Source organism: Syngnathus scovelli, chromosome 1, assembly GCF_024217435.2.
Source record: "Syngnathus scovelli strain Florida chromosome 1, RoL_Ssco_1.2, whole genome shotgun sequence".
NCBI classification, from domain to species: domain Eukaryota; kingdom Metazoa; phylum Chordata; class Actinopteri; order Syngnathiformes; family Syngnathidae; genus Syngnathus; species Syngnathus scovelli.
Window position 1 is genome coordinate 28,828,856 of NC_090847.1, and position 17,763 is coordinate 28,846,618.

The following is a 17,763-nucleotide window of genomic DNA, read 5'->3' on the forward strand; positions in this document are numbered from 1 at the left end:
TTAGATTTAGGACCGCACAACAATGATTTAATGTTTGAAATATCTTATATATATTTTGAACTTTTTTGAAAAAAACAATGACCTAAAACAGTCATAGAAAAATGTGAACATTGTGAATATCCATCGTATGCATTAGTGATTTTTTTTTTTTTTTAGGAATATGAAAATAATATTAAATTATATAATATTCCTGACAGCTACAGTTGATAAGAATCAAAGGTTTCCATTGGATTCCATAAAAAATGCATTTTTGACCCACTTATGGGAGTTTGGGGTTGTAATACAAAAACTACAATTTCTTAAAATGTATAAAAGGTAAGTTAAATATTTAAATGCCAACATGTTTTTTGAGGAATACCTGGAATATGAAAAGATAACTTTTTATTACACTTTTGACCAACTTAAGGGTTAAAATGATGTCAAACGTGCAAGTCAAAACACTTTTGTACTTATGTAGAAATAAAAACAGGTTTATTTCCTGTATACAATATTCTGTTCTAGGTCCAATATCAACCATCGTTGTGACACAATCTCTGTCGAGGTTACTAGTGACATTTTCTCATATAAAATACATGTTACAAGCATAGTGTACAAATATTATAAATTGATCAACAATTACCCTTAAAACATGGTTACATGCAAATAATATTCAAGTATCTCTGGGATAGGTGTTGAGCTATACAGTGCATGTTCCATAAATAATAGTTATATTCTTCAAAAAATAAAAGACTTTTAGCGTAGTGGAACATACCTTACAACTTAATGGTGTTCTCTTAGTCGCAAGTTGTCCATGTTTTGTTCAGTAAATTCTAATAAATACCTGCCGCCGTTTAGCATTAGCCTCAGCTCCCCGTCTACTAAAATGACAACAATTTCTTCATATTTAAATAAATCGTATGAAGTAATCGGCGTGATTCGGTCTTGTGCGATAGTGATTGCGTTGTTGTTTTTCTGGATCTGGAAATAAAAGAATGTGGCTCCAGTATTGCTACCATGTTTACGGGCAGTACATTCAAGTTAAATTCCATATTGCCAACAAGGACCAATGGCTGAAAAAACTTTTTATACTTGCTCTAGAAAAATTTCAATAACTGCTTTCATGGCCTGTCAAAATGTAGACGTTACTCAGCGCTGAGGGCTCGTCGGTCGGTGTGCTCTGAAGGATGATGTCTCTAAGGAAGAAAAAAATAAATAACTCAAAGGAGACGTTCCAAAGTACCTTGAGGACAGTGATTTAAAAAAAATTTAAAAAAAGAAGTCAAGATTAAACTTCAATCTCGTTACGTACTGTACATACTGGAATAGGATGATGACCAACGACGAGTTAGCAAACTAGCTTAGTGTTAGCTAGAATTAAGCTAGTAGCAATATGAATATAGCAACTTTACTCTCCTAATAAAAAAACAAACTTTTTTTTTTTTTTTATAGAAAGGAGTGCTCACATACCTGTTTGTTCCCAAAACTCGAAATACTCGACTCTCGTCTGTAATTTCTTGTGTTACCTGCAAATCGAGGAGAATGTGAGCGATTTATACGCCGACGGCGTGGTTGTAGCAAAACATGAGCCTCCGTCACCTCGTTTGAGTGAAAGCTCCTTCCTTTCAGGCCGTGCTTCCAAAAAGCCAGCACACTGTCCTGCAAGCAAACTGTAACAAATGGAAATCAAACACGTTGACAAGTTTCAAATCAACTTTTTTTAAATGATAGTTGGGTTTTTTTTTACCGAGAGTTTCAATGGGGAAGTCAAACACCATTTCAGCAGCGAGCTCCTTGGACGGAAGGCCTTGTAGGTTTACAATCTTGACGCTTTCTGTAGTGTCAAAAGTTACATTTCACAAATGACCGACAAGATTTGACCGGCAAGTCAAAAACGAACGTGACTTACTTTCAAATGCGATGAGAACGCTGTCTCGGTCCAACTGGGTGACCTGTACGGCCTTGACGGCCCCGTTTTCTATAAAGGAACATTCAGAATGAATTTTCTGTGCTTTCCAGAGTTTTGCATTTTCCACCATTGAAGTCATCAAGCATTTATTTATTTATTTATTTTCATTCATTTTTTTCATTTATTTTGAGGAGGTTGCGTCTTAAAATCTGATTATATATTTTTAAATGTTTATTTATTTTTATTCATTTAAGTCATTTATTTATTTATTTGGGGGGTTTGCATCTTAAAATCTGATTATATATTTTTAAATGTTCTTTCTATCCAGATTTGTGAGCTGACAACCTTGCTGTCTTCCTGGAGAGACCTTCAATGCTCTTTTTTTTTTTTTAAACCCAGAAAGTCGCATCCATACCGGGCTCTGAAATGGGCGTGCCGTTCAGCTCGACGATATCAAACTTGAGGTTGCCGTCGGCGCAGTCCCTCACCCCCACGCACAACTGGGGGAATTCGTCGGTGACCAACACCAGCAGCTCAAATATAGCCAGGCTGTCGGGGAGCTTCGTTGCGAGGTGCTACGAACAGAACGGAAGACGTTAACTCAAAACGCTCCGAGCCTCCACTCTGGCAATAAAGAGGCTGCGAACCTTGAGGTGCATGAACTTTTGGAGAGGCTCGTACCACAAGAGCAGAACGAGGCCGGACGGAACGGCTCCGCATAAAAAAGTACTGTCCGTGTACGGGTTTCGAGCTGGAACACAAACGTCGAGATGAGACGTGACCTAGACAAGACGTCCGGCACGGCACGGGCCTTACCGACACTGCACCTCCTGCATCCTTTTGTGTCGGGGATCTTCACGGATAAGGCAAACTTTCTGAGGAGACAACAGAAGCCAAAAAAAAATGACTTTCTAGGTCGAATCGTCACGGCCATATGAAATCACGAGGTCCTACCTAGTGCCGATCTTGTCGGCGAAACGGCTGGTGCCGAGCGACAGACTTCCGTGTTTTTTCGACAAATGTCCCTTCTGCTCAAACAGGGCGCTCAGACTGTGGGAATAAAGCTGGGACGATTTTCCTGTCGTGAAACAGGGCGGGGGGGTGAGAGCAGACTCGGGATACTTTGCGGAGAGTTTGCACAAAGGCGTTACCTGACACGGACATCAGCACGTTGTTCATCACGTACAGCCATGTGCATCGCTGGGGGAACAGCTGTGTGAGGAGAACAAGACCACAAGTCACGCAGTGTGTTTCAGGAAAAACAAAAATTCACCCCCCCCAAAAAATATATATATTTATTATTATTATTTTTATTATTTACAATGAACATGTGATTATAGCATCTATATAAATATATATATAATTTTTATTATTTATTTATTCATTTATTTACACTGAACATGTGATAGGGCAGGGCAACATGATGTCATTTCTGTACCTTCTCCAGTGTATCTTCATGAAGTTCATTCAGGTTGAGTGTGTAGATTCCCTCCTCTGCCCCAAGAATCAGATACTGGTCTGGGATGGAGAGAGAGAGAGCAGGGCCGTCAGCGCTCATCGACTTTTGTGTTGCACAACTTAAAACGATATGAAAAGTGGACCTCTCGTCCTGGGAAAAATCCAGGTGACGGCACAGTGGATTTTGAGAGGGCAGCCGTTGAAGACTTTGGAAAAGCAAGCCCCCATCTATGGAGAAAAATAAAATTTCAATCATAGTTACATTTTTTTTGCATTTATGAGCTCAAAGCAACTTGTGTGTTAGGGTTAGTTTTGACACTTACATGCACTTGAGGGGTGGGAGGAAGTCCATGAAAATCTGCCCTCTAGAAATATGACAAAAAGGTACAAAAAACACGGGAAGGCCTCTTTTAAAACGCACGAGATGTTTTCCAAACACATTTAAAACATACTGAAATGCACTTTAGATTATTCATGGTGGTATTCTGTCTAAATGTTTGTGTCTAAATCCCCGTTGCTTCCAAAACAATGGAGGGGTTAACTGATGCTAATAGCTAGCATGTTAGCATTGTCAGTCTCAGGAGCACAAACCATGAAATGAGGGAACACGTTTAAACTCGAAATCTTGATCAAAACTAATTAGGAACTGAAAGTTAGCTTATAAGACAAATATAAATATAGCCATGTTTTAAACTCACAGATTCCTCCGTCTTTTTCCTGAGTGTGCTCCATTCAGGTGAGAGGGGAGTCTCTTTTTCAGCGCTGGATTTCCTCCTCTCTGTCGTCACAGCACCCCCCGCTGGCAGACACGGGTCACTGCAGCGCTGCCTGATGTCCTGTGTGGCCGAGCACCGGGCCAAGACGGCGGCTAAGAGACGGATGGCGACAGAGTCACGACCGGCGAGTGGCGCACAGGCGCCATGACGGGGCCGTACCGGTCGAGTCGGGCGCAATGGAAGCGTCCGGGCCCAACGTACAGCTCGGCCTCTCCGTCACGTCTTTGTCCCCGCTTGCGTTGACGCTTAAAGAGCAAAATGCGGGCAAGGAGGCGGTCGTGGGACTGAATAGACCACTCTTCCTTCCTCCCTAGAACGGCCAATGAAAGAGAAAATCAATTTTCCATTATCATTTTTGGACAAATCAACGATTCAATCAGAGCAATTTTTTTATATAAGAAATTAAATTATTATATTATTATTATTAATATAGATATATGATTTTTAATAAGAAATTGACCAACAAAAAAACAGCCTGAAAAGGGGAATTCTGACCCAAATAAAAGGACGTTCAAGATTATTAAAAGAAGAAAAAAATGACATGGGACTTCTAGAGCTATGCAAAAAAGAAAAAAAAAAAATGACAGAATTTTTGTGTGCATGTAGTTCATCACTCACATCAGTAGATGGCGCCCTCTTTATGGTTAAACTCCTGAAAAAAAGAAAACCTGATCAAGTTCTCATCACCAAGCGAGTGTCGGGATTAGGCGGAAGTCGGATGACGTGACCGTGACGATCGAAAGCCAAACACACATGGGGAAGGACGAGCACGTCGACACACTCACACGCACAGCCGGGAAACAAATCAGTGGGTTTGCGGGGAATCGCAAAATCCAGATTATGGATAAACAGGGTGGCATTTTTAGGATTAGGAGGAGGAGCTAAACACAAACCCACTGGATGAGCTCAGGGACCTGCTGTTTTGCATGACAAAATGGGAGGGGCGAGCTGGAGAGGATGGGCGTGGCCTACCTCAGCTGCAAAGCTTGCTCCACACATTCCAGCAGGCTCCTGCAACAGGAAGACCTGCTGTTTATCTGGCCAGAGGCCTCGGCGGCCCACAACAATGGCGGGGAAGGAACCGGGGTGGCGCGCCCCGACACGCCAATTGGTCTTCAAAGAAAATTTGGTCGACGCCGAAGTATAGACAAAGGCTAAGCGACCATTTCAAGCAGCAATTAATTTTTTTTTTTTGCAGTTTTGGGAGGTAAATGGTTATTTATTAATGCTATCTTTGTCTTGTGTTTGGATGTGTTATTGTAAAATAACTAAATATAAAGAATCACCAAAAATCTGCCCAAGAATCAAAATCTGCATTATAGTGCCTCAAGTGGTCAGCATGTGCACAGCAGAAGGAGCAGCACTATGTCCACCAAATTCAATAAAATGGCACATTGGCTGCCTCACAGATAATAACAGAGAATAATAGATTTGTTACTGTTTTTTTGTTTTTTTACTTGAGAAAATAAATAAATTAAATAATTGCAATACTGTTGCAATCCTTGTTTTAAATAATTTATTATTTTTAAAAGCATATATATTTCTCATACACTATAATTATTATAATTATTATAATTATTATTTTAGGGCTGCTGGAACAGATGAATGGCATTTGTGGCATTCATTCATTTCAGTGGGGTGAGCTGATGTGAGTTCCGCCGATGCTCATACGCAACTACAGGGCTGCTCGGTTTGACACACTTTGCATTTCAAATTCAAACAGAAAAAATAAAAATATTCCCATACGACACGGAAAAGTGTCTTACGGTGAGTCGTCTTCATCCCCAGACAAGCTCCAGTCGTCGTCGTACGAGCTCTGTTGGGGAGAAAACGACGCCGTTAGCTCGGGTACGTGATTATTTATTCATTTATCAATCAGCGGAGCGGTTACCAGATCAGGATAAGGTTCCGTGACTTTCCTCAGCGGTGGCCCAAACGTCACTTGGCCAACTACAAAAATACATTAAAAAAAAATAAACACAATAGTATGGAGCAAAGACACGACAATTGAAATTTGACGTTATGAAGTCAACACCCGATTCATCGGTAGTTTGAAACTGGACTAAGATGCCGATTAAGAGGGTGCGAGTATAAAAGTAGCAGTGTGTGTCAGACACGCTATTGGCATGTGGTCTGTGCCATCCACCGAGCAGGCCTCGCATGTATGGACGAGGGCGGCCGGCCGACCGACCGACTGACTGAGGGCCTTTTGTCCTTCCTCGACCGCATCGTGAAGATGACGTCAGTGGATGTCCAGACAAGGAAAGCCACTCTTCGTTGCCGTCAAGACATCCGGTTACGCGCCGCCAATTCTCTACACTCGATAAATGAATCCCTACTAAATGACGGAATTTAAAAAAAAAAAGATTCCCACTCACATTGTTCTTCAGACACGGTTCTCTCGACAGGTAGGTGTTTCCCTGCCGACTGGATCTTGTCCGGAGCTTGGAGACCGATCTGTCGACAGTGGACATGCTAAGAGTGCTAGCCGTTTGCTATCGTTTAACGGGCGGGAGTGTCCGCCGAGCTGCGGCGGCTGACCTCCAGCTCGTTGTCGTCCATGTTGTGCGAGGCGTGCAGCTCGGGGTTGTTGGCAGTGTCCAGCAGCTCCATGACCAGCTTGCGGGTCAGCAATTGTGTCACGAACGGATGCTGGAAGAAAAGAAGATGGATGGATGGATGGATGGATAACAGATGGATGGATGGATGGATGGATGGATGGATGGATGGATGGATGGATGGATGGATGGATGGATGGATGGATGGATGGATGGATGGATGGATGGATGGATGGATGGATGGATGGATAACAGATGGATGGATGGATGGATGGATGGATGGATGGATGGATGGATGGATGGATGGATGGATGGATGGATGGATGGATGGATGGATGGATGGATGGATGGATGGATGGATGGATGGATGGATGGATGGATGCATGGATGGATGCATGGATGGATGCATGGATGGATGCATGGATGGATGGATAGATAGCTCACCTGTAGTAGCGTCTCAGCGGACGGCCTTTTCCGAGGATTTTTGATGAGCGCCATCTTGACGAAGCTTTGGAAACCCGGCGACCTGCGGCGCCATTGCAAAAAGCCGATCGATCCAAGACCAATTGTGAAAGTATGAGGAGCAGTCATTTAAACGTACCATTTGGTTTTTTCCTTCAGTTTTGGTGGTTGGAAGCTGCTCTTGGACATCAGCATCAAAGCTCTACAAATGGAGCAAGTGGATGTTGCTGGCAAAGAAAAACCCGCACGTGGCTGCACGGCACAAGTTGTGGTTTGCTTCGCCGCAGCGGTCTGACCTCATCGGGTGGAGGTCGAACATGGGGGGCTGGAGCTCGGCCAGTTCGATGGCAGTGATACCCACGGCCCAGATGTCGCACAGGTGGTTGTAGCCGCCCTTCTTCTCCACTGCCGCCACCTCTGGAGCCATCCTGCACGCATGCAGACCAGTTTCTGATTCCGGAGTTCCTCAAGGTAGCGTTCTCGGGGCACTTTGGTTTTCTTTTTACACACCACTGTGTCATCATTGAATTTTTCTGCCCATCCTGTGATGGTGAATACTCCTGACTTCTTCTTGCACTTAATCGAATGCCCTTACCAGTAGGGCGTCCCGATGAACGACTTCCTTTTGGCCACAGAGGCGCTGATCTCTGCCGCCACCCCGAAATCCGCTACAAAACACACGCACGTAAAATTTACGAGCGGCCAGTCTGATTATTTGTGACAAAGCAAGCATGCGTCCGGATCTTCACCGACCCAATTTGACGTCTCCTCGCTCTGTCAAAAGAATGTTGGCGCCCTGGAGAGAGACATTCCGTTTGAATGCGTGATCAGACAAAGACTTACGTTCCGCAACGCAGCTCGCCTTACCTTGATGTCTCGATGCATTTTGCCCGTTTCATGCAAGTGGTACAAACCCTACGAGACATAAAAGGATATTCAATAGCAAAGTCCTCCGTTTGATTGTAATTCCACAATCGACCACTAGATGGCGGCACAGTGGTTAGTTCGAGGCAGTCAATTTGAACGGCTAAGTATTTCAGCATGAACGCTTCATTGAATGTGAATGACTAAGAGACCAATTTAAAGGGAACGGACTTTTTCCAACTTTTTTGTTAAGTCACGTGACTTCAAAGTGTACCGTGGCTTAAACCGGGCGACACGAAAGCTTTGACCAGCGTCACCCGTAATGACGGAACACAATGCCTGTTTCTCGGCACTTTGTTGAGGGTTAAACGTGCTACTGAGCTGTCCTGTCCTGTGTCTGGCGGCAAACATGAGTCACCGTGCTGGCGGCCAAGCAGAGGAGAGTTCACAGCCCGTCATGTAATACAATCAACAAAAAGATTACCTGGAGGGTTTCTCTGCACACATACGCAATCTGTTTCTCCTTTAATGGGCCTGTCACTTTAGAGGGGAGACACAAAAATGACAAAAAAAAGTACACATTTCACAATAAATAGATGTAAACAAATAATTACATAAATAAAATAAATAAATAAAATTACAGCAAATAAACAAATAATTAATTTTAAAAAAATACAGCTGTATCTTTTCATACCATGGTAGATGTCCTGAAGAGAGCCTCCCCCACAGTATTCCATGCAGATCCACAGTTTGGTGTTCCTGGCCGAGAATATCAACAGTTTGCTTAACTTCACAATAAAGAAGAAAAAGGTCAATTAAAAAAAAAAAAAAAAAACCTTTCAGTAGAAACAGCGTCACAGAGGACTGATTCCTCTTTACAGAAAGCAAATCTTGTCTTTTTTTTTCCAAAACTGACAAAATTATAAGTGCCAAATATATAAAGTACTATAAAACGAACCTGGACGTGTCGCTTTCTGTCGGCAGTAGGATAAATGAGGATTTTGCCTTCAGTAATATTCAGGAAAAAATACTGCCTGTCTCCAATCTACATAACTCAAGAATTATAGCTTGCCATTTAATGCTTTTCAATTTTGTGTGTGTGTTTTGATGCCAAATACCTGTGGTAGCTGCCAAAGTAGGCCACGATGTTCTTGTGCTTGCATTCCCTCATCATGGTGATTTCCTGCTGGATGGACGTAATGTCATCACCTGGACAAGTGAAAACGCTTCAAAGTCAGGTCGGGAAGCCGCGCGGATTGCATCATTCGCCAAAAGTTACGACTGACATGGGTCCAGCTTGACGATCTTGATGGCGGCCAGTTCCGATGTTCGGATGTTGCGAGCCTGCAGTCGGATTAAAAAAAAAAAAATTAGGAATTCAAGTCTTCGGCAATAGTCAATAATATTGTTGTTTTACTAATTATAAATAATCCTATCATAATTAAGTCACGAAAATTTAATCAAATAGTACATTTAATTATTATTGTTCTATATAAACTGAGTAAGCTGGCTAAATTTGTAAATATGAATGTGTTTTAAGCATTTTTATTTGCACTAAATAAATCAACCAATCAAATAAAACACAAAACGTGCTGGTAAAATAAATTATTCAAATATTGTTTTATCATATAACATAGCAATTACATTTTTAAATTATTCAAATAATATTTTTTTTATCATATAATATACATTTTTCAAGCATATATATTGGTTATTGTAATTTTACCCTGCCATAATTCGGCATAAGTGTTAAGAAGACACAAACCACATGACAGACAACGTCTACAACAAGCTACAAATAATGCCTTTGCGCCAACATCTGAAACGTGGGCATTTCAGTTGTGGTTTCAGGTCACGTTGTTGTTGCGGACAAGTTCAAAGGGCGCGAGCGTCTCGGAACCACATCAACCCGCGACAAAATTACGACCCTGGACGAGGGATGGCGGCCTTCTGGCTTTCACATCTGGCCTGGCACGCAGCCGTGACGTAGTGTTTTAACACTGGCATCCATCCGCACAACGTCAAACACAGGTTGACTTCCTGTTTTCCTTCCTGTTTGAGCACCGCACTTCCTGTGAGCAATTGAGAGACGCAATCTAGCCCAAAATAGTCGCCTGGGTTGCTTTACAGTAGAGCACAACCAATTCCATATACTGTCTGTATATACATCAACATTAGGGTGTCCCAACAGTCTCGCCGTGGCTCACGTGACCTCAGAGCATCATAAACTGAAGGAAGACACTGTCACACGTCCGGAGGTGGACACCCTTTTTTTTTCTCACGCATTTTCGCCTCCCACCGAGGCGAAAGCGAGCCATTGTCCTCGACTGGACACTCTTCTATGTCTCCATTCTGCAGACGTGACACAAGGCCGAGGGAAGTCGAAGGGAGTGACATTTAACGAATGAGTTCATTCACATTTTGAAACATTTGTAAATTTCCTCATCACTCATTTCTATGGCTGTTTGTTGATTATGGTAATATCAGATCCAGCTCAAGGTCCGTGTAAATGATGCATTAGTACTTTTTTGTCCCAAGTAGCACATATTTGACATACTAGTAGACACAAGTGAAGCAAAATTGAAAATAGATATTCAGCATAATGTAAAACTCTTCACTGAGTATTATTTTTTTACTTATACAAGCTATTTTGTACACTAGTAACAACAATGTGTGAGGTCAAACTGTGCACTAGTTGACAGCTGTGTACCACAAATAATTTAAAAATAAACTAGAAGCACTAGTTAGTATGTAGTGGCGCAGTTGTGTCTCATTAATAACATGTAGTTGTCCTACTAGTTTGCCAATGTGTAGAAACCAGTTCTACAACCGCACCTGATTGTCTTTGGTGAAATGACAACTCGTTAGAGGATTTATTTCATATCTTTGCTACCCATTTTTAGGCTCCATTTACTAGTACACTCAAGTGAGGCAAAACTGTACGGGTGAAATGCCAAAGGCGTTAACTGCAAGAGTTTAAAATGTCACTCGCGACACACTTGGCAAGTCGCTTTATACACGCAACCACTTGAGATGAACTGTGCTCCAGCCAAATTCAGACATTCTGCCTCCTATTCATCATCAATGAGGAAAACTTCTCCTTTTTTTTAGTCTAAATCACTCCTCACTGTACGCAAAAAGGGCGTACCTAATGATGTGTCTGTCTTCAATGGTTGTGCGGGAAGTGGCAAAGCATCAGTGGGAGGGTAAAAGCAAGTTTTGCGTCGCTTCATTTTCTCAGCACACTATTTTTCGTGGTTATAAAATGCATCCAAACTCGAAGAAGGTCAAAATCTCACCTTGAAAACGTCCCCGTAGGTGCCGCACCCGATCCGGTGGATGAGCTCGTAGTCGTCCAACGGGTCGAGGAATGACACCCCGATTTGCTCCATGTTGGCTGGCTGGCTGTCGTGGTTGCTGTTGCCGCCGCCGCCGTTGCTGCTGCTGCTGGCACCTTCGGGTGCGCGGGAGCTTTTTGTGTCTAGGCGGCGCACATGCCGCTTTGCTGCTCCTAACGCCGAGGACAAAGAACAGCAATTGGAGGCCCCCCTCCAAAGATGATGAAGGAAGAAGAAAAAAAAAAAGACACGGAAACAAACGAGTTTTAAAGAAACACGCGCGCGCGACTCTCCACGTCCACGCTGTGTCCAAGGAAAACCTGCTGGAGTCCAACGTGGAGGAGCAAAACAAAAACACACGTTGAGGGAAAAAAAAAAATGGCCACCAATAATCGCGCAATTCCGGATTAAGTCTGGATTTTTTTTTTTTAAACACGGTTAATCCTCAATTTCTTGCCGTATTATTTTCGAATTTCAAACCTTATTTTTATATAAGGAACAAAAAAAAATAAGGCCAGAGAAACAAGTTCAGAGCTTTGTCTAAAAAAATAAATAAAAGAGAACACCCAGAGATCAGCTTCCACTTCTTTTATTTTTCTTAATTGCAAAGACTAAAAATCCAAAGGGCAAACCACAACTGAACGCAACATCGAGGGACTGCCTCATGCGGTTCTGAGTGAACAAAACTTTGTGGGTTTTCCTCCATATTACCTAGTGACCTGAGTCAAAACTAAAACAAAATAAAAAAAAAAGCAAATAAGGCAACATCAAGCTAGCAAGAAAGAAGCTATTCTTAACATGGAAGTGGACAATGTTACACAGTAACTATACTAAATGAACTTTCCCAGCGTTCAGTCTTTCCAACATGTCGTGATGCGGCAAAGTGAATTGGTTTGGTGACATGACGTCTGATATGTAACGGCTCACCAATGAACCTATCGCAACTTATTGCCGGAGCTTTTTTTTTTTTTGTGCTCGTTGTGATGCCACAAGAAGGTGCCAAAGCCTTGCCAAATAGGAAAGTAGTACCTGTACATGGGTGTCAACGTGTACGCTGAAGTGACAGTGAGACAATCTTTGTACGTCGGGGAGGTGCTGACTTTGGCCTGGGTTGTTAGCGAAAGCTCCAGAGAGTCTTGACTGCAAGTTTTTTTTTTTTTTTGTTGCCTTCCCCGAAAGCAAATGACCCAAAAGCAATGTTGTCAAATGACGACAAATTCTATGCCACTGTTTGGGGGGACCGCAATCATTTGGTGGGCACACATACGTAATGTTTGAGAACCCCAGCGTGGATGTGAAACAATCACAGAGAGAGGTTTTTGGCTTACGGCAGCAGGAGGACGTTTGAAAGGAACGCGCGCGACTTTGTCTGCGTCCTACAGCGACTTGCGCTGCCTCTTCATGAAGGACATGGAGTAATCGCCCGGCGGCGTGCTCTTCTGCCTTTTCATCTGGACCTGAGACTGGGCGGTGAGCTGCAGCTTGATGGCGCTGGAGTTGACCTTGGCGGCACGCAGCAGCTCCTTCATGCCCTTCATCTTCTCGCTCTGGAAGGCCACCACGGGGGCGGGCGGGTGGAGCGGTTGAGGGGAGAGCGCCGCCGCATCGGGCGACCTCGGCTTCCCCTCCGAGCGGCGGCGGGCGCCGCCCTCTGTCGCTTTCTTGGGCGCGGAGGGCGCCCCCTGGGAGGCCGGGGAGGTGGGGGCGCCGGGGAGGGGGGAGTTCTGCTCCTCCAGCTTGGACTCCCTGCGGGGGACTCGCCTGCGCCCCTCCCACGGGTCCTCGCTGGACGCATCATCCTCGTCTTGGCACTCGGGCTCTTTGATGATGATGGACACTTTTTGGCGCACCTTTAGTGTTGGCGGGTGAGGGGAGAGACAAAGACACACACACAGAAAATATCATTTTTATATTTATTAATTTTATGTTTTCATTTTATTCAATATTTCTATTATTATATATTCATATTTTATAAATTATATTTCTATATTAAAAATATATAAACTATATAGACAAACTATAGAGAAAAAAAAAAAAACTCATCGGGAGCTTGAAGCTCGACTGGAGAGCGTTTGTATTTTTCGAAGCGCCAGCTGCTCACCTGCGCGTCGAAGCGGCTGAGGGACTGGACCAGGTAGGTAGCCCAGCCCACGTGCAGCACCGGCGTGGGGCTGCCCTCCTCCCACTTGCAGATGCCGTCGTAGAAGCATAGCAGGTGGGCGAAGCATTCCGGGTCCTGCAGTGCCGAGAAAGCCGCGGCCTGCTGCTGCTTCGGTTGCTCCTACACACACCCCCAAAGAAAAAACAAAGAAGATGAGATTGGAGCTTCTCCCAGAGGCCAGCTCGACTCCGTACCGCTTCTCCCGCGTCGGCGCCGTCCGAGGGACTCTCGGCGGCGGCGGCCGTCTCCTTGAGCAGAGTGGGAATGACGTCGTTGGCGATGTCAAAGAACTCCTTGTAGATCTCCTCGTCCTCGCGGAAGTAGTTGAAGCTGCAGCCGCAGGGGAATTGGCATCTTTACATCAGACCTTCTCAACACTTCAATTATCCAGACAGCAATAAAACACAACGACTGGAACGACTCGGGCCTGAACTTTACAACCGAGGTTACATAGTTACACATTATTTTTAGTCGAAGCTTGAAATTTGAGTTGAATACAAAAAGTGTCAGTGAGTTATGTTCTTTTTTTAAAAAAAACACAATTGAAAATTATTTTTCAATTTTAGTTGGTACAGCAGCAGATTTTTTTGAGGTTCGAATGTCACTGTCTCAAGCCTTAACATCTCAAGGAGAACAAAAAAAGAATATTCAGCAAAAATGAGCCAATTGCTTGGCTGAATGTTTTTTTTTTTTTTAACTGAACAAATATACCCCCAAAAGATTTGGTGGACCCCAATAGCCTGGTTTGAAAAGTTTCAATAGCGGTGAAGTGGGACGACGACGTTCCAATTTGGAGTGTGACAACAAGGCCCAAACGGCAACAAGTGGGAGAGGAAGCGCCAAATCTGGAGAACAATGAGGAGGAAGGTGAATATGCCCCGTGTCTATTTTTAGCCAGGATGAGGGACTTTCTCAAGGCTTATTGTACATTTGTGTCAAACGCAGGTACGAAACGGGTTATGAGAACAAAGTGGCACGATCACGACATTGTTACACGACCACAACAACGTTCTCTAAGCGACGGGAGCCCACCTTCATCTTGAAACTACGACTCAACTTAAAAAAAAAAAAAAAATAATAATAATAATAATAAATAAATAAAAAAGGATCGGCTGCCCTCTGGTGTCAGGCAAAGGCAACATCAAGAACTTACTCCTGCATGACCTGGGCGGCGTCGGCCCAGGCCCTCAGCGCGTCCCGCACGTTCCTGTGCCTGTAGTGGAAGCCGGCCAAGTACATGTAGGGGTAGATGTGCTCGTTGTTGTAATACTTCTGGGCCGAACCCACGGCCTGGTGACGCGGCGAGAGAGGAAAAAGTTAACATTAAGTCCAGTCACCCCCCCCCCACACACGCGCAACTACATCGACTATCAGTCCCTGAATCCAATGCTAATGCTCAACAGCATAGATTCTTTATCCTCTGCAAGCAACAACTTCATATTAGCGCCGTACTAATGACCTGAGAGGAGCTGAGACATGCCATTGAAGAGGATATTTTGGGGCGCATATTTTGTGGTATATTTACAGTTGATTGTAAACTATTAAATCAGACTTACCTTGAGGTGGATTTCCAGTGGGCTCTCCTTGCCCGGCATCGGATCCTGGTCTTCCAAGTCCGCCAGAGTCCCCATTGCCATAGGATACCTGAGACGGACGGGACAAAGCACGGGAGACTTTGACTTTTCATGACAATTCTTTTAGACATCTGCAAACTCACCTGTCCAGGTCCCCTCGTTCATAGAGGAGCCACAGTAGTTTCTGCGTGGAGGGAAAACAAGCATATTTCATTGCCCAATCGCAAATCTCCAGATCATTTGATCAATAACGCGATCAAAGAGGCTGGAGTGAGGACGGCGTGCGTCGCCTCGTCACCTGCTGAAGCTGCAGCAGCTCTGAGCTGTCGGTGTGCAGGTCCAGTGAAGGGTTGATGGCGCACACCATGAAAGCCACCTCCATGTTGCGGTCACACTTCATGTAGGAGCCCTTCAAGTAGAGCCAACTCTGAAGGAGACACAAAGTCGTAAAAAAAAAAATTGTCTATGCTATTTTATGTTTGTACGGTGACCTTGAAAGGCGCCTTATAAATAAAATGTATTATTATTTTGATCCGACAACGTGGGAGTTTGGGCGTTACCTTCTCGTTGACACCCGCCGCGACCGTCTGCCCTCGCCGGTCTTCGTTGCCCTTGCCGTGCCACGTGACCTCGGCCGTCTCTTCGCCGCTCTTGCCGAAGATGACCCAGGCGTGGTCCTCGGACAAGGCCAGGTGTACGTCCTTCAGGGCCAGGACCTGGCAGGCCGCCACCACCGCAAAGGCCACCCCCGAGCTGTCCAGTTTGGTCCCTTGAGAAAAGACGTCGCTGGCGGTCAAGCTCGTTCGTTCTCATGTTGCAAGCGGAATCGGCAAAAATCGGTCGACATTTTGGCCCGCTGTTGCTCAAGAGACTCCCTTTGTAATTCCCGCGTGGCCAAGTCCTACTTACCGGTGATGAGGCTGAAGAGAGACTGGATGTGGGCGCGGTCTTTGAAGTACGAGCGACTGAGGCTGTTCCAAATCACGTCGGACACCTTCTTCACCAGCTCTCGACTGGACCCGCCCGCAGTCCTCCTGTACTGGGACAGGTCCACGGCCCCGCGGATCTGCGCCGTGAAGCGCTCGTACAGCGCCGAGATCATGCCGAGCTCCACGGTGGGGAAACACGAGTTGGGGCATTCGGGCTCCAGCGGCTCGAAACGCACGCCGGGAACGTTGACGGGCACCACGCGGTTCACGGCCAGGAAGTGCTCGACGAAGCCCAGGACCAGAGAGAGGAGGGCCAGGTCCGGCTCGGACTTGCGGAGCTCAGCGTCGAAAAGCTGAACGACACCGTCAATCCCCCGCAGGGGGAAATGCTTCTTCTGGGATGAGTGCAAACCCATTACGTCTTCTGAGGTAGTCGCCACCTGCAGCGCTGAATGTAGCACACAATTGGAAGACAGATGAATGGATTGCTTCAGTTGGTTCCTCTCTATGACAGCCTTTACGTTCATCATGAGATGTTGTCTATTTACGTTCTTCAGCAAACTTTACAATTATACCAGGTTTCCAATTTAGGTTAAAGATTAAGAAACCTATTAAATGTAACAAACAAAGGCAATTGTAGTTTTTTTTTCCATTTAACATGCTGATAAACGTTCAATATGTGTTCTCAACAAAAAAAACAAAGGGTTGGTCCAACCCCCTCCCCCAAAAATGGGTGCGCGACAGAAAGAAAGAAAGCAAAAGGGAGGACAGGTGCTATGGAGAATGAATGAATGAATAAATGAATGAATGAATCCGCAGGTGCCGAAGCACGTGTGCGAGGGTCCACTGTACTAAAATACGAGCAAGTGTTCCATGTTAAATCGGCTACATTGCGAGGGTAACAATTAATAAAATTATTGTACTCAAGGTATTTTAAAAATGCATCGTATTTAAAAGCAGTTGTGTAATAATATATTTATATATATTTTTTTTTAAACAATCATTGAGAGCTTGTGTTGCTCGTGGGTGGGCGGGGCACTCCTAGCTAAAAAGCACGCACACACACATACAAAAGAGGCTAGGCTAACGTTAGCATTCGGAGCTTCATTGACACCGGCGCTACGCTGTCTCGCTACCAATTCGAAAGTAAAAGTAACTACTCCAACGTAGTATCGTAACGTATCGTAAGCATTTACGAATCCAAATGTGAATCAAAGCCCAACACGCACCGGCTTGAGTTGACCGGCGACCAGCTGGAGCCAAAATGCTAACAAGCGGCTAGTTTTCTCAAGCGGACTATTTGAGATAAGGCGCGTTGATGTAGGTTAAAAGTCCCAGGGAAAATAATCCCTTCCTTGTGTAGTTTAGTAAAAGGCCTCGCGCTGGTGGCGGAAGAATACATGGCGTGAGACTGATAACGTACCGTTTGCTCAGCAGTAGCCCGGCCACATGTTTCGTTTCGTGTTGTTTTGTTTGTGCCCCACTTCTTTTGCCGCGCACTTCAGTCTCTCCCGTAAGTGACTCAAAATGCGTCATCACGTTTTCTACGTAATATGACGTCACTAAAGGGCCCCTTCAAATACAGCGTAAAACGTCGGAAAAAACGGGAATATTCGTAATAACATCGACAAAATAAAATGTTGAAAAAAAAAGTCTAGTAAAAATGCGTAATGTTATAATGAAGCGCCATCACTTGCGGAAATAATTATGCTCCCGTATGTGTTTGACGCCGCAGTGGCAGATCGTCAACAGAGGGCG

General features: G+C 44.5%; 2 protein-coding genes across 5 annotated transcripts; both read right to left on the reverse strand.

Annotated features, from left to right (window-relative positions):
* Positions 1-438: 438 nt before the first annotated feature.
* Positions 439-11,716, reverse strand: map4k2 (mitogen-activated protein kinase kinase kinase kinase 2). 4 transcript variants are annotated; one of them, XM_049745200.2, is made up of 33 exons: positions 11,303-11,716; positions 9,290-9,347; positions 9,122-9,212; positions 8,698-8,762; positions 8,488-8,543; positions 8,007-8,054; positions 7,893-7,935; positions 7,735-7,807; positions 7,436-7,567; positions 7,279-7,341; positions 7,122-7,203; positions 6,661-6,771; positions 6,498-6,576; positions 6,011-6,069; positions 5,886-5,935; positions 5,092-5,130; positions 4,738-4,771; positions 4,279-4,429; positions 4,042-4,211; positions 3,667-3,708; positions 3,487-3,571; positions 3,324-3,403; positions 3,037-3,097; positions 2,840-2,963; positions 2,702-2,760; positions 2,533-2,636; positions 2,301-2,460; positions 1,886-1,954; positions 1,724-1,810; positions 1,576-1,646; positions 1,447-1,502; positions 1,073-1,172; positions 439-957 (listed from the first exon to the last, which is right to left on the reverse strand). In XM_049745200.2, exons 1-32 carry the CDS (start codon positions 11,393-11,395, stop codon positions 1,085-1,087), a joined length of 2,583 nt encoding a protein of 860 aa, XP_049601157.1. In that variant the 5' UTR covers positions 11,396-11,716; the 3' UTR covers positions 439-957; positions 1,073-1,084. The 4 variants fall into 4 exon arrangements, with proteins under 4 accessions (XP_049601157.1, XP_049601147.1, XP_068508921.1 ...); XM_049745190.2 differs by having other exon boundaries at positions 1,069-1,172; XM_068652820.1 differs by having other exon boundaries at positions 439-1,172; positions 11,303-11,715.
* A 198-nt stretch (positions 11,717-11,914) lies between these two features.
* On the reverse strand, positions 11,915-17,564 carry men1 (multiple endocrine neoplasia I). The gene is made up of 10 exons (XM_049745443.1): positions 17,429-17,564; positions 15,986-16,453; positions 15,637-15,845; positions 15,375-15,503; positions 15,220-15,260; positions 15,059-15,146; positions 14,656-14,792; positions 13,697-13,832; positions 13,443-13,622; positions 11,915-13,191 (listed from the first exon to the last, which is right to left on the reverse strand). The coding sequence occupies exons 2-10, from the start codon at positions 16,419-16,421 to the stop codon at positions 12,718-12,720; spliced, it is 1,830 nt and encodes a 609-aa protein (XP_049601400.1). The 5' UTR covers positions 16,422-16,453; positions 17,429-17,564; the 3' UTR covers positions 11,915-12,717.
* Positions 17,565-17,763: the final 199 nt, after the last annotated feature.

What these genes read in the sequence shown, in the direction of transcription:
- map4k2 (XM_049745200.2), bottom strand. Translation starts at nt 11,395, where the DNA reads ATGGAGCAAATCGGGGTGTCATTCCTCGACCCGTTGGACGACTACGAG. An exon ending in TGTGCAGAGAAACCCTCCAG is followed by an intron (nt 8,055 to 8,487) that starts GTAATCTTTTTG and finishes TATGTCTCGTAG; the next exon opens with GGTTTGTACCACTTGCATGA. An exon ending in CTGAAGGAAAAAACCAAATG is followed by an intron (nt 7,204 to 7,278) that starts GTACGTTTAAAT and finishes ATGGCGCCGCAG; the next exon opens with GTCGCCGGGTTTCCAAAGCT.
- men1 (XM_049745443.1), bottom strand. Translation starts at nt 16,421, where the DNA reads ATGGGTTTGCACTCATCCCAGAAGAAGCATTTCCCCCTGCGGGGGATT. An exon ending in GCGCCGACGCGGGAGAAGCG is followed by an intron (nt 13,623 to 13,696) that starts GTACGGAGTCGA and finishes GGGTGTGTGTAG; the next exon opens with GAGCAACCGAAGCAGCAGCA. An exon ending in TCAGCCGCTTCGACGCGCAG is followed by an intron (nt 13,192 to 13,442) that starts GTGAGCAGCTGG and finishes CCAACACTAAAG; the next exon opens with GTGCGCCAAAAAGTGTCCAT.